This window comes from Pituophis catenifer, unplaced genomic scaffold, assembly GCF_029215685.1.
Source record: "Pituophis catenifer annectens isolate HBS135680 unplaced genomic scaffold, rPitCat1.0.hap2 SCAF_7, whole genome shotgun sequence".
NCBI classification, from domain to species: domain Eukaryota; kingdom Metazoa; phylum Chordata; class Lepidosauria; order Squamata; family Colubridae; genus Pituophis; species Pituophis catenifer.
Genome location: NW_027256887.1, coordinates 32,661,092 through 32,674,183, shown reverse-complemented (window position 1 = coordinate 32,674,183; position 13,092 = coordinate 32,661,092). Strand labels below are relative to the sequence as shown.

The following is a 13,092-nucleotide window of genomic DNA, read 5'->3' as shown; positions in this document are numbered from 1 at the left end:
CCAGCAGGTGGGGGATGACCAGGGAGCACGAAGCTATGTGGCCCACATCTCCCCTCTGCCAGCCTCCCCTCCTTCACCTGCTGGCCCGAGTGCTTCGGTTGAGTGCCGGCCTCCACAGTTAGCAGAACTATGCGAGACCCACAGGCTGGAAGGTAAGGCTGACAATGGGAGAAGGGAGATCCACTCCGGGCTTGCTGCACTCAGCCAAAGAGTCACCTTGGTGGGGGAGGACATGGCAAGGCAAAGCTGCCTTTCGAGAGGGAGGTCTGAGAAAAATGCCTCCCCCGAGGGCAGCCTGCTTGCTTATCTGCTGGCTGAGATGGCCTGAAAATGGCATGTCCCCTTGTTGCGGGCTGGATGTGGGACCTGAGGCTGAGGTGGCAGCCCAGAGCAGGGCTCGAAAGATGGCCGAGCCTCGCCATGTCCCCCCCAGCAAGGTACTGCAAACCCTACGCAAGGAAAACCCTCAGATATAGAAGCGGCCCCTACAGCCACCATTTATATTTATCATATAAATAGAAGTTGAATATTGTTGGTCCAGTTCAGTTCTGTTTGTGGTGTGGAAAGATATGGAAGAAATAATCCTTCCGTTGTATGAAGAACAGCCATTATGTTTTGCATAGTTCTAAGCACATAAGAATGACAATACTTCCCAATTAAGTGATTTGGACAATCATACTACAGAAATGGAAGGGACACGATGGCCCAGTGGCTAAGATGCTGAACTTGTCAATCGAAACCTTGGCAGTTCGGCAGTTCAAATCCCTAGTTCCATGTAACGGGGTGAGCTCCCGTTACTTGTTCCAGCTTCTGCCACCCTAGCAGTTCGAAAGCACGTAAAAATGCAAGTAGAAAAATAGGGACCACCTTTTGTGGGAAGGTAACAGCGTTCTGTGCGTCTTTGGCATTTAGTCATGCTGGCCACATGACCACAGAGATGTCTTCGGACAGCACTGGCTCTTTGGCTTTGAAACGGATATGAGCACCGCCCCCTAGAGTCAGGAACGACTAGCACATATGTGCAAGGGGAACCTTTACCATTACTTTTACCTTACTACAGAAAAGTCTTAAGTATAGAATAATAAATCCTTTAGATTTTTTATTTTCTTGGGAATTTTCACTAGGTTAGTAGATTAATTTAATCCTTGCTTTTAAGGAATCTGCTCATAATAATAAATCTGCACTATTGTGCTAATATAAGATCAATATTGCCAAGTAATTCTTCTATGTTTATGTGCTATTGAGAGGGGAAAGGATTGTAACTTCTCATTCAGGAACTGCCATATGAACTGATTATGTTCAATTATGTGTCTGATTCACTTGATATTGAAGTCCTGGAACTTTCAAGGAAAGGAATGGAACAGAACGGAACCTTGGAGGTCTTCTAGTGCAGCCCATGCTCAAGCAGAAGATCCTATACCAGAGGTGTCAAACTCAAGGCCCGTGAGCCGGATGCGGCCTGCAATGTGGTCGGATCTGGCCTGCACTGCAGTTCTGAAAATTGTAAGGGGCCAGCCTGTGTCATTTCAGTCTGGCCCACGCTATTCCAGCAGGCGTGTTTTCACAGGAGGTGGTGGGCCAGCATTGCCTCATCTATCACTCACCCCTCAGCTGCCAGGAGCCGCCTCCTCATCCTCAAGGATCAGGGGGACAAAGCCACCACCACCATCACCAACCCGCTCCCCCCAGGAGGTGGCTCTGTAGCCGCCCCATCCTCACTGCCCCTACCGCACCAGCCCTCCACTTGGGTGGCCAGCCCATCTCTCTGGCCACTGCCCCATGATTCTCACGCTCTCCTGCCTGCTCCATGCCCGCAGTGGCAGTCACTCCAGCTGCAGCCTTGGGACTGCCCTCCAGCTGTCCCATTCTCACCACCTCCACCACGCCAGCCATCCACCTGGATGGGCAAGCCCGCCTCTCCGGCTACTGCCCTGCGATTCTTGCAGGCCCCCACTTGAGAAGAGGGTGAAGTGGGGTGCACTTCAACTGGAGAGGGCGTTGAGGAGGAGGCGGCTACCGGGGAGTCCCGAGGCTGCGGCTGGAGCGGGTGCAGAGCAGGCTGGGGAGCATGAGAATGGAGACTCACATGCAAATCTTCCAAGCGCTTGTCAAACAGGAGGGACTGTTCAGGCTGGGGTGGGGGGAGGGAGGGAAGGGAGTAGGATGTGATTTTGCACCCTTGTAAGTAATCATAATGGAATCCGACCAGCAACAAACAGGACGTGGCTGGGGAATGCAGGTTTAGGTCGCATCAATCGAAATGCAAGCTGGAAATCACTGGAGGAGACCCCCGCCTAATAACTGACAGTAACCGACCCTTTAGCCTACAGAGAAGGCCTCCCTTCTCCTCCTATCAGAAGGCACCTACTCTTCCACCTTTGTGACCTCCACCTGTGCCAAACAAAGGTCTCTAGGAAGCTACCAAACCTAAAGCTTAAAGAATTGTCATTTTTTGCAAAGTAGCCATAGCACTTTGGATGTGGATTGCCTCTTGCTATAGATCACGGGTGTCAAATACAAGGTCCTCAGGTCACGTCCAGTCAGCTGCGACCACCCCAGCCATGCCCCTCCCCCCTCTGGCCCCCAGAGGACAACCACAATGCTGATCTGATCCAGCCTTCAATGAAATCGAATTTGACACCCCTGATCTATAATATTTCAGATAAGTGACTGTCTAGTCTGTTCTTAAAAAGGCAAGCTAGTCTACTGGTTAATTGCTTACTTCAAGCATTAGAGAAAAAGCCTTATAAATTCAGCAAATGGGCTGATTTTGTTCCCTTTGATATTTCGATTTTAAACATTTTTCTGTAAAGACAATAAATGATTTATCATTCATAAACACAATATAAAGAGATAAAGAACCCATTGTTTTCATATTTGGAAGGTCAAACTTTGGATCTAAAACTTAAGTTCTTAAATTGAGACCCTCAAATAATGAAAAACTGGGTTGCTCCTTCATACATTAGAGAATATGATGATTAATTTCTGATAAGAGGCATGCAATTCAATCTTAAACCTACCTAATGATAAATACATCCCACTGAATTCAAAGGGACTTGCTCTTAAATGAATGTGTGTATGGTTTAATTTCATTTCTCTGCTGAAAAATCTGACAATAATGTTCTATCTGGCTTCTGTCATGTTAGTTAATTATGATTCTACCAGTAAGAAAAGGAAGAAATTGAGGCACATTGATCTAAAGCAGGGGTATCAAGCTTGCATCATCACAGCAGCGTCATGTGACATATTGCAACTTCCCCCCTTCACTAAACCTGGCGTGGGCGTGGCCAGCACATGATGCATCCAGCCTGCGAGCTATGAGTTTGACAGCCCTGGTCTAAAGATACAAATGTAAGTCTATTGCTAGAGATCCTTTTTCATGGAAGAAGACAAGCTCAGCTTAGGAGACCTATTGTCAGATCCCTAAAAGTGATATTGCCATTCAATTGGGAGAAGGGGGCATTGGATTCGATATATTTATTGGTTGTCAGCTGATATTTACAACCTAGATCCTGGCACTGAAGTGCCCTGAGATCTCCTTACCTTTGGGGAATGTTTATGATGGCCATGTGGGATGTTTCACTTTAATGGATAACGGAAGAAAGCACTGGGAATGCATTCTTATCTGGTTCTCAGGGTAGCTGGTAAAGGAAACATTTTCACACTTGTGTATTGGCTAAAATCTGCATTCTGGCTAATGGGAGGGGTCTCTAGTGCTTTAATTCTATTTATCTTGCCTAAGGCTATTCAGACGTTGCTTTGAATCCATTGCTGTCACTTCTGTTGCAGGAAAAGAAACGGAACCAGGCCAAGCTCTTCAATGCAGGAAAGAGTTTATTGTGCACGGTTCAAACAGTCCAAAGACAAGCAAAAAGTCTGAATGCTGATGGCTTCTTCTGGCCATGTATTTATACAGTTTAAAGGCAAAATTATTACAGAGAGTGATGCATTTCACACGTAGAAGCTGCCCTTTCATCTATCTCTGGGAAAGGAAATACCAATCTTCTTCTCACATACTCAGGTTCTCTGCTCCAGAGCTCAAGACATAACAAAAGGAGATAAGAGGCTAGGAGACGCCTCAAGGGCAATAAGGAAGCAGCACTCCTTATCCAGGGATATGCATGACATTTGGGATGCAATAAACATTAAACAACAGAATGTATCTGTTTAGGGTCAGTTTGCCCTTTTACAATTCTGTACCTACGTCAAATACCTTTTGTCAGCTTAGCACCTTGGCACGGAAGAGGCACTTCTGTCTTGACCAAAGATTTAGAATTATAATATTTGAATTTTGTCCCAATATTGGATCTTAGCCTGGCTCACTTCTGCTTAATAAAAAGTTCCTTTTGAAATATTCTATTTCAAGAGTTTTCACTTTCTTTCACTTGCTACTTCCCACTAGCTTGCTCGACGATAGGGCGCGCTTTCTGTTATATCACAAGGAGGCGCCATTCGCAAGCTTTATGCTCCACCGAGCTCCGATGAAAGCGTTTGTTTCTTTTGTGCTTGAGCGGCAAGGTCCCTCCAAACAGCTGGGAGCACGTCACCGGAGTTTACAGCCGCTCGGCTCCTTCTCATCTTCCTCCCCAACAATGGCGAGACCCATCCGGGGCTCGACAGGCAGCTCCCCTCTACCAGGAGTCCACCTATAGGAGGTAAAACAGAGACATTAGTTGCAGAAGATACTCTACCCACTGGGTCCCAGTTTATCTGGATGTTGGCAATGATACCGATGGATTAACCAGTCGGCATGGACGTCTGGGGCTGCCACCCAAGACGCTTGTGCTAACAGATAACCTTTCCAACGTACTAAATACTGCAGCCTGCTCCTGCGTAGTTGGGAATCTAACACTTTATCTATCTCACACTGGTCAGTATGGCTCGGTCCTGGTGGGTCAGGCTGAGTCGTAGTTCTATCCCCACTGACGGGATTTAGGAGGCTGCTATGAAAAACAGGGTGTACTTTTCCTAACAGTGAAGGTAATTTGAGCACTACAGTGACGGGGTTGATCACGCGTGTTATAGGGAAAGGACCTATATATTTGGGCCCTAATTTCTTACTAGGCAACCATAGTTTTAAATATTTGGTTGATAAATAAACTTGATCCCCCACTGAAAATGGTTTTGGATCTGCTCTTTTTTTATCAATATACAGTTTGTATTCACTTGCTGCTTTTTGTAGCCTTAACCTCTGGCCACGTTTGTCGGATTTTGTCTGCCCAGCCAGAAGGTGTAGCTACATCTGTAGCTGGAGGTTCTACTTCAGGTATGGCAGGGAATTCTCTCCCATAGATGATTTGGAAAGGAGAAAAGCCCGTACTACGATGGCTGATGTTATTGTATGCGACTTCAGCGAATGGGATCAAAGCAGACCAGTCAGTTTGTTGGTAAGAAACATAACAACGGAGATAACATTCCACTGCGGCATTAGCCCATTCTGCGGCCCCATTAGTACTGGGATGGAAGGCTGAACTTAACCCCTGGGTAGATCCTATCCGGTTGGATGAAAGATCTCCAGAATCGAGCGGTGAACTGGACACCCCGATCTGATATAATTCACTTCAGGACTCCATGAAGACGGTAAATATGTTGGATGAACATGTCTGTCAACCGTCAAGCAGATGGTAAACCTCGACAGGGTATGAAGTGCGCTTGCTTTGAAAATAGGTCCACTACCGTCCAGATGACAGTATATCCATTGCTAGAAGGGAGGTCCACTATAAAGTCCATCGCTACCTCCTCCCACGGACGACTAGGATCAGCCACTGGCTGCAAATGCCCAATCGGCTTCCCTGACCATGGTTTTGCTGCCGCACATGTGGGGCACTCTTTCACTTATCGTTCAATTTCACCACGCATCCGTGGCCACCAAAACTGACGTCTGATCAGGTGAAGAGTTTTAAGGAAACCATAGTGACCTGCTGGTTTGGCATCATGACACCGTCGTAGGACTGTCGCTTGGAGTGGTTCTGGAATGTACAACCGATCCCCACTCCACCCCAATCCATCTCGTAGGACTACCAATGTCTGGTTTTGGGTTAACCACGTGTCCTGTTGGATAGCCGTTCGTAGGTCCGTTAGGAAAGACGATTCTTTTTGTAGCGCTGCTGCAACATGTCCAGTCCCAATGGGCGGTATAAGGGATTCCACTACTTCTTCGCGCTTGCTATTGTATTGTGGCATACGTGATAGCGTATCAGCAAGGAAATTCTTCCTTGCTGGTACATATTTGAGTTTAAAAGAAAACCTTCAAAAATATTGTGCCCAGCATAGCTGTTTTGGAGATAGACGCTTAGGCGTTTGCAACGCTTCTAGATTTTCATGGTCTGTCCACACTTCAAATGGGAGGGTTGCCCCTTCCAGAATGTGACGCCAAGTTATTAACGCCCATCGGACGACGAAAGCTTCTTTTTCCCAAATCGCCCACCCCCTCTCCGTGGTGTTCAATTTGCGTGAGGTATAAGCACAAGGACGTATTTGATTCTGCTCATCCTTTTACAACAATACTGCTCCCACAGCAACATTGCTGGTGTCAGCCTGAATGATGAACTCACGTGACAGATCAGGATGCTTGAGTACTGGTTCTCTGGTGAAGAGATATTTCAATTGCTCGAACACGCTTTGGCATTGGGCTGACCATTGCAACACCTGCCTTGGTCTTGGGTTTACCATAGCTGGTTTAGTGTGTAATGGGTCCGTTAATGGTAGAGCTATAGTGGCAAAGGCGGGGACAAACTGGCGATAGAAATTAGCAAAACCAAGGAAACTTTGGAGTTGCTTCCTTGTTTGAGGAGCTTGCCACTCCACAATAGCCTGGACCTTACGTGGTTCCATTTCTATACCGTTGCTCAATATCCGATAACCGAGGTAATCTATTTTCGACTTATGGAATTTGCATTATGAGAGTTTTACAAATAGTTTAGCAGCCAACAGTTTCTCCAGAACCTGACGTACCAATTTAATGTGTTCTTCCAAGTTGTGGGTGTAGATCAGGATGTCGTCTAAATAAACAAGAACTCCTCTGTAAAGATGCTCATGCAGCACTTCATTAATAAGCTGCATGAACACAGCTGGAGTGCCTTGGAGTCCAAACGGCATAACCCGATACTGGTAACTACCGAGGGGACAATTGAAGGTGGTCTTCTATTCGTCACCCGGCTTGATCCGAACCCGGTAGTACACTTCCTGCAAATTGAGCTTTGTGAAAACACGGCCGATGTGATTTCCCAAGCGCTGACATGAATGAGTAGGAAAGAGCCTGTCAGAGATAGTAGCTTGACTTTTCACCCAGTTCTTTCCCCCCCGGCAGATAACGTCACCTAGGTGATGAGAGGAGGGGGAAATTCCTGTGACTTGTAGTAACTGAAATGAAAGATGGACTTGGAAGGTGGCCAATGAGACACTGAGATTTGAGGAATGGAAAGGGAGGGGTTTGGGATTGGAGGATTAGGTTCGGCTGCAAATGAGTTCAGGAATGGATTGTTATTCTTCAATAAATAAGAGATTTCATCAAAGACTTTGTGTTCGAGAATGAAATTTATTTGAGATAACATCGGAACCTGACAGCCAGTTGATAACGCGGCTAAAAGATCCTTCATAAGCGGAAGAGGATACAAATGTTCTACGCACAACCCGTTCAAACTTTGGAAGTCAACGCACAAACGTACCCCACCATCCTTCTTCTCCCTGAAGAAAACTGGGGCGGCCATCCTGGATCTACTAGGGACGATGAAGCCTCTGGCTAGGTTTTTGTCAATATATTTTCGCAACTCAGCTAATTCTGGTTGGGTCATGGAATACATTCGTGGCTTCGGCAATTTAGCTCCAGGCACCAACTTGATGGCACCATCCGTGGGCCTATGGGGGGTAGTACCTCACATTCCTCCTCGCTAAATACGCCTGCAGGATCTTGATAGACGTTAGGGAATCCCTATGCATGCGAAACCTCTGTGGATGCACAGCTACTGTCCTGCCCCCCACCTGGCTGTACAACCGGAGGGATGGGGGTTGGGATGGCTCGTCCCAGAGGGATCCTGAGTTTACGGTAACCCCTCTCCCACCAGATGTGTGGTTGCCACTTGTCTAACCACGTCAGACCCAGGATCACCGGTTCTATCATTTTCTCAACTACAATGAACCGAATGGACTCCTGATGGTCGCCTATTGCCAACAACATACTTTCTGTTACGTGGGTAGTGGGTGCTCCCCCAACAACGACCCGTCCATCTGTTTGAATTTGACAAGCCGCCTTGTCCGTAGACCCAGAGCATCTACCACAGCTTTACAAATCAGACAACGGGTACACCCAGTGTCCACTAAAGTTCCATACTGAAGACCTGTTGGGCAGTGGGGGTTTCTCAGCACCACAGGTATTACAAAAGGGTACACAGGTTTGCTCACCATTGGGTCCTCCGGCTTGTCATCGCTGTTGCCTGACACCATTGGGAACTTCCTCGCCATTGGTGTTGGTACGACATCCCTGGCCTGGGTGTCTATGACAGTCTTTGGTCCTTGGAGCGCTTGCGTTCTTTCTTGTGGCTGTCGTGGTCGACCCTTGGTTGGCACCCCCACAGCCTGTTTCTGGGGTGGTACCCGCAAAGGTGGTAAAGGGCACTCGGCCACCCTGTGGCCCACCTGATTGCACCGGAAACAACGGAAGGCCGGTCTCTGAGATCTGTCAGACGAGATTGCGCTGGGCAGAGGGGTTTGGAGTTGCGTGGCTTGAGGCTTCTCCGCTGACTTCTCTGTGGCGGTCCTTCTCTGTCCCCCATTAACCTCCGACCGAGGCCTAAACTCTCGGAGCGCTATGTCTAGTTCAATAGCTGCTTTGAACCAGGCGGCTAAGCACAGAGCTAGGCCTCGGTACGCACAGGCTTGCCTCAACTCGCGATCCAACCCCATATAGAACTGCTGGACTAGCATTTGTTCTGGCCAGTTCCTTAAGTGACTAGCAAGTTTCCGGAAGTCCCGTACATAGTTCTTAGCTGGAAAACCCCTCTGTTTGAGAGCCACAAGATCATCTTCTGCAACTTGCTCACTGGACTCATCCTCAAAGGTAGAACAGAGGGCCTCCAAGAACTTGCCCACATCTACTAGTTCTCTAGCATGATTTCGGTGTAAACCAGCCACCCAATCTGCAGCATCACCTGTCAACACGGCCGTAATGGCCACCACCATGGCCCATTGAGACAGATACCAGCGGCCATACTGGTCTAGATGACTGATCACCTGGCTTAGGAACAATGCCACACAGTCTGGGCTCCCGTCGAATGTAGCTTGCAGTGCTTGGGGGCCCCAAGTGGGTTGAGGTGTCCACATCCCAGGAACTGGAGGCCACGCTGGAGGCGGGACAGGTGGCCTATTCTCCCTATCACTCCTTTGGTCTTCAATGGTCCTCCTGTCAGTGGAACCAAACCGGTCTCCCACAAGACGTTGGGCCCTTTTTCCAGCCCCTACCTCTCTTCTATGCAGTGGTTGCTCGGGACCCCTGTTGCTGGACTCCCCCTTGGGCATCCAATGTTCCCAGGCCCCGGTCTGGCCCTCCGCTCGACCTGGTTCTTGTTCCCTTCGGAATTTAGGGCTGGCGATGCAGAACCGGACCTCTGACCTAGAAAGTCCATTGTCCTGCCAAGACATGCCTGGTAACGGCTCCGATCCGGTTGCCCAGGGCTGCCAAGAGGGGGTGTCCCGAAAACTCCCCTCCCCAAACCTGTCTCGAAGGGCTTCCAAAGCACTGGAGTCAGGACCCATAGTTGCAAAACCCCAATCCGTTTCCTCGTCATCTGTCCAGTGCCTTTCCCTCCAACCCCTGAAAGATGGACCCAACAGGGGAGGAGTTGGCAGTTTAGAACCAGTGTGGGTGGAACTGGGCCACCAGTCTCCACTGCAAGTCTGTCCAGAATGCTCAAACCCCTGACTCTGCGTACCAGCCGGCCCACAACAATCCTCCTCACGTAGCTGGCGCAGTTTGGGTCTGACCACCGGCTGTTCAGGGGGTGTGGTTTGCAGCTCCTCTGCTTCCATGAGCACCTCCTCCATGCCTGCCCCTAGAGGTACCTCCAACTCCGAGGCTCCTGGCGCCGTCCCTCTGCCATAACGAAACGCCTCCAACACACAAAACGCCGCTAGAAAAGGTGGTTGGGATGGTGATTGAGGAGAGCGCTAACTTTCTCTCGGCTTGTCCACCCAACTGCTCTGGAAGCAAACAACAACCAGAAGGAAACGAAGCGGTTTGCAGTGTCTTTAATCAGGTTAAGCACAGCAACACAGGCAGGAGTAAGGCACAAGCCGGCATCGACGTTAAAAGTTAGCGCTACACGCAGCCGCTGTGTAGCACTCTTTATACACTTAGTAACAAGCAATTTACCAATTGGCGATCAAACAGTTAACACCACACACCCCTTCCCACTAGCTTGCTCGACGATAGAGCGCGCTTTCTGTTATGTTACAAGGAGGCGCCATTCGCAAGCTATATGCTCCACTGAGCTCCGATGAAAGCATTTGTTTCTTTTGTGCTTGAGCATCAAGGTCCCTCCAAACAGCTGGGAGCATGTCACCAGAGTTTACAGCCGCTCGGCCCCTTCTCATCTTCCTCCCCAACAATGTCGAGACCCATCCGGGGCTCGACAGGCACCTGGCATGGAATGGCTGTTAGTCTTGGGCAGGGGTGAAATGCTCCCAGTTCGGACCGGCTCGGGCGAGTAGGTAGCGATGGCGGCAGGCAGTTCGGAGAACCGGTAGCAAAAATCCCTGCCCCCGCCCCCCATGCCCAGCTGTGCTACTCGATCATCAGAGGCTTTTTTTCTTTTAAATGCCTCTGACGAGCCAAGCTCTGACGATCCCAGCTGAGTTGCCTGATCGGCAGAGGGTTTTTTAAAAACCCTCTGACGATCAGGCAACTCAGCTGGGATCGTCAGAGCCTTTTGAAAGCATTTTTTTACATGGTTTTACATGTAAAAAATGGTTTTAAAAGTTAAAAGAAAATTGGCCACACCCACCCAGTCACATTACACCACCACCACCAAGCCATGCCCACAGAACCAGTAGTAACAAATTTTAGATTTCACCACTGGTCTTGGGCCTTGCAAGGCTGAAAAAATGAAACCTCAAAATTAATTGGAAGCAAGGCATCATAAAATTTCAGATGCACGTGACTTTTGCCGAGAATCCACATAAAGAAACTGAGGGGGCAGACCACAGAGAAACAGCCATGTCTGGTTACACCATGCCAACTGAGGGCATACCCACAGAATACAAATATTTGGCTGAGGTTATTAGTGAAAAAGCCTCGGACAAGGTCCCCCCCACCTCTCCACTGACTGTGCAATAGAAATCTTACCCAGCACCAAACTCCCTAAACCCAAGATGTACAGCATGTCCCCAAGGGACCTGGAAGAACTGAGAGCATTCATTGAGAAAAACCTAGGAAGGGGTTTCATCGAGCCAGCCTGACCAAAAATTGCAGCCCCATTGTTATTTAGAGGAAAAAAAGATGGTTCAAAACATGTCAGATCCCTATAAGTGATACTACCATTCAATTGGGAGAAGGGGGGGGGTTGGATTCAATTTATTAGCATTGTCTGTGTCAAGAGATATTTTACAACCTATATCCTGGTGCCAAAGCGCCCTGAGGTCCCCTTAACTTTGGGGAATGTTTATGACGGCCATGTGGGCTGTTTCACTTTAAAGGATAATGGAGGATAGCAATGGGAATACATGCTTTTGAAATACTAAGTTTCAAGGTTTTTACTTTCTTAAGTTGGAAGGAGAGGCAGTGCTTACAAAATGTCTCTGTATGGATTTTAGAAATTTAAATATAATCAGTGTGGAGAACATGTATCCCCTCCCTCTTATGAATAATAAGCTAGCACACATCGCTAAAAGGAAAAAATTTTCAAAGCTGGACTTAAGGGAGGCTTACTACCAAATCAGAATTAAGGAGGGGGACGAGTGGGAAATGGCATTTAACACCCACCCCCTTGGGTGCTATCAATTCAAAGTGCTCCCCTTAGGGTTACAAGGGTTACTCTTGCAGTGTTTATGCAATTAATAAATGAAGTGCTACATATGAGCATTTGTATAAGGGAGTCCTGGTCTACTTGGACGACTTTTTAATATATACAGAGACCAAAGCAGAACATGTAAAACTAGTCAGGGCTGTTTTAAACAAACTCTGCTCCGCCAAACTTTATGCTAAACTCTCTAAATGTGAATTCCACCAAGAAAAAATTGACTATTTGCGGTACCGCATTTCACCAGGGCATAGAAATGGACCCTCAAAAAGTGCAGGCTGTACTTGATTGGGAACCACACTGCACGTGTAAACAGTTACAAAGCTTCCTGGGTTTTGCCAACTTTTACCGCCAGTTTATCTCTGCTTTCACTCAGATTGCCCTCCCCATTACCAAGCTCTTAAAAACGAAGTGGGACGGCAACCCAAAACCGAAGCAGCCTTTGAACTGGACAATGGAATGCCAAGCTGCATTTGAAAAACTTAAAAGACTCTTCTCAGTAGAAACTATTCTTAAACAGCCGGACACATAGAAACCATCATACAAGCAGATGCCAGCGATATGGCAATAGAAGCGGTCCTGCTTCAGAAAAATGAGCAAGACCAGCTACAACCATGTGCTTACACATCCAAAAAGTTGAATGAGACTGAGCAAAGATGGGCCATTTGCCAAAGGAAATTCTCCCCAACTGGTCCAGAATGCGGCCACGTGGGTAGTTATGGGTGCGACTCGGCGCACCCACGTAACACCCCTCCTGCGCGAGCTGCACTGGCTCCCGGTGGTCTTCCAGGTGCGATTCAAGGTGTTGGTTACCACCTTTAAAGCGCTCCATGGCTTAGGACCGGGGTATATACGAGACCGTCTTCTGCCAGTAACAACCTCCCATTGGCCAATACGCTCCCACAGAGAGGGACTCCTCAGGGTGCTGTCGGCCAAACAGTGCCGACTGACGAAACCCAGGGGGAGAGCCTTCTCTGTGGGGGCACCAGCTCTCTGGAATGAGCTGCCCCTAGAGCTTCGTCTTAGCCCTGACCTGTGTACTTTTCGCCGTGCCCTTAAGATCCTTCTGTTTCAGCAAGCT

At 48.3% G+C, this 13,092-nt stretch overlaps 1 protein-coding gene across 3 annotated transcripts in view; it reads right to left on the bottom strand.

Moving 5' to 3' along the window:
• Positions 1–13,092, bottom strand: part of IMMP2L (inner mitochondrial membrane peptidase subunit 2) — a 597,632-nt gene that overhangs the window by 283,578 nt on the left and 300,962 nt on the right. The window contains exon 4 of one of the 3 annotated variants that reach the window (XM_070947099.1): positions 3,963–4,646. The exons of the other annotated variants lie outside the window; for them this stretch is intronic. Coding sequence (XP_070803200.1) covers positions 4,544–4,646 — 103 coding nt within the window. The 3' untranslated portion in view covers positions 3,963–4,543. Of the gene's footprint in view, positions 1–3,962; positions 4,647–13,092 lie in introns of those variants that run through there. 3 annotated transcript variants of the gene reach the window in all.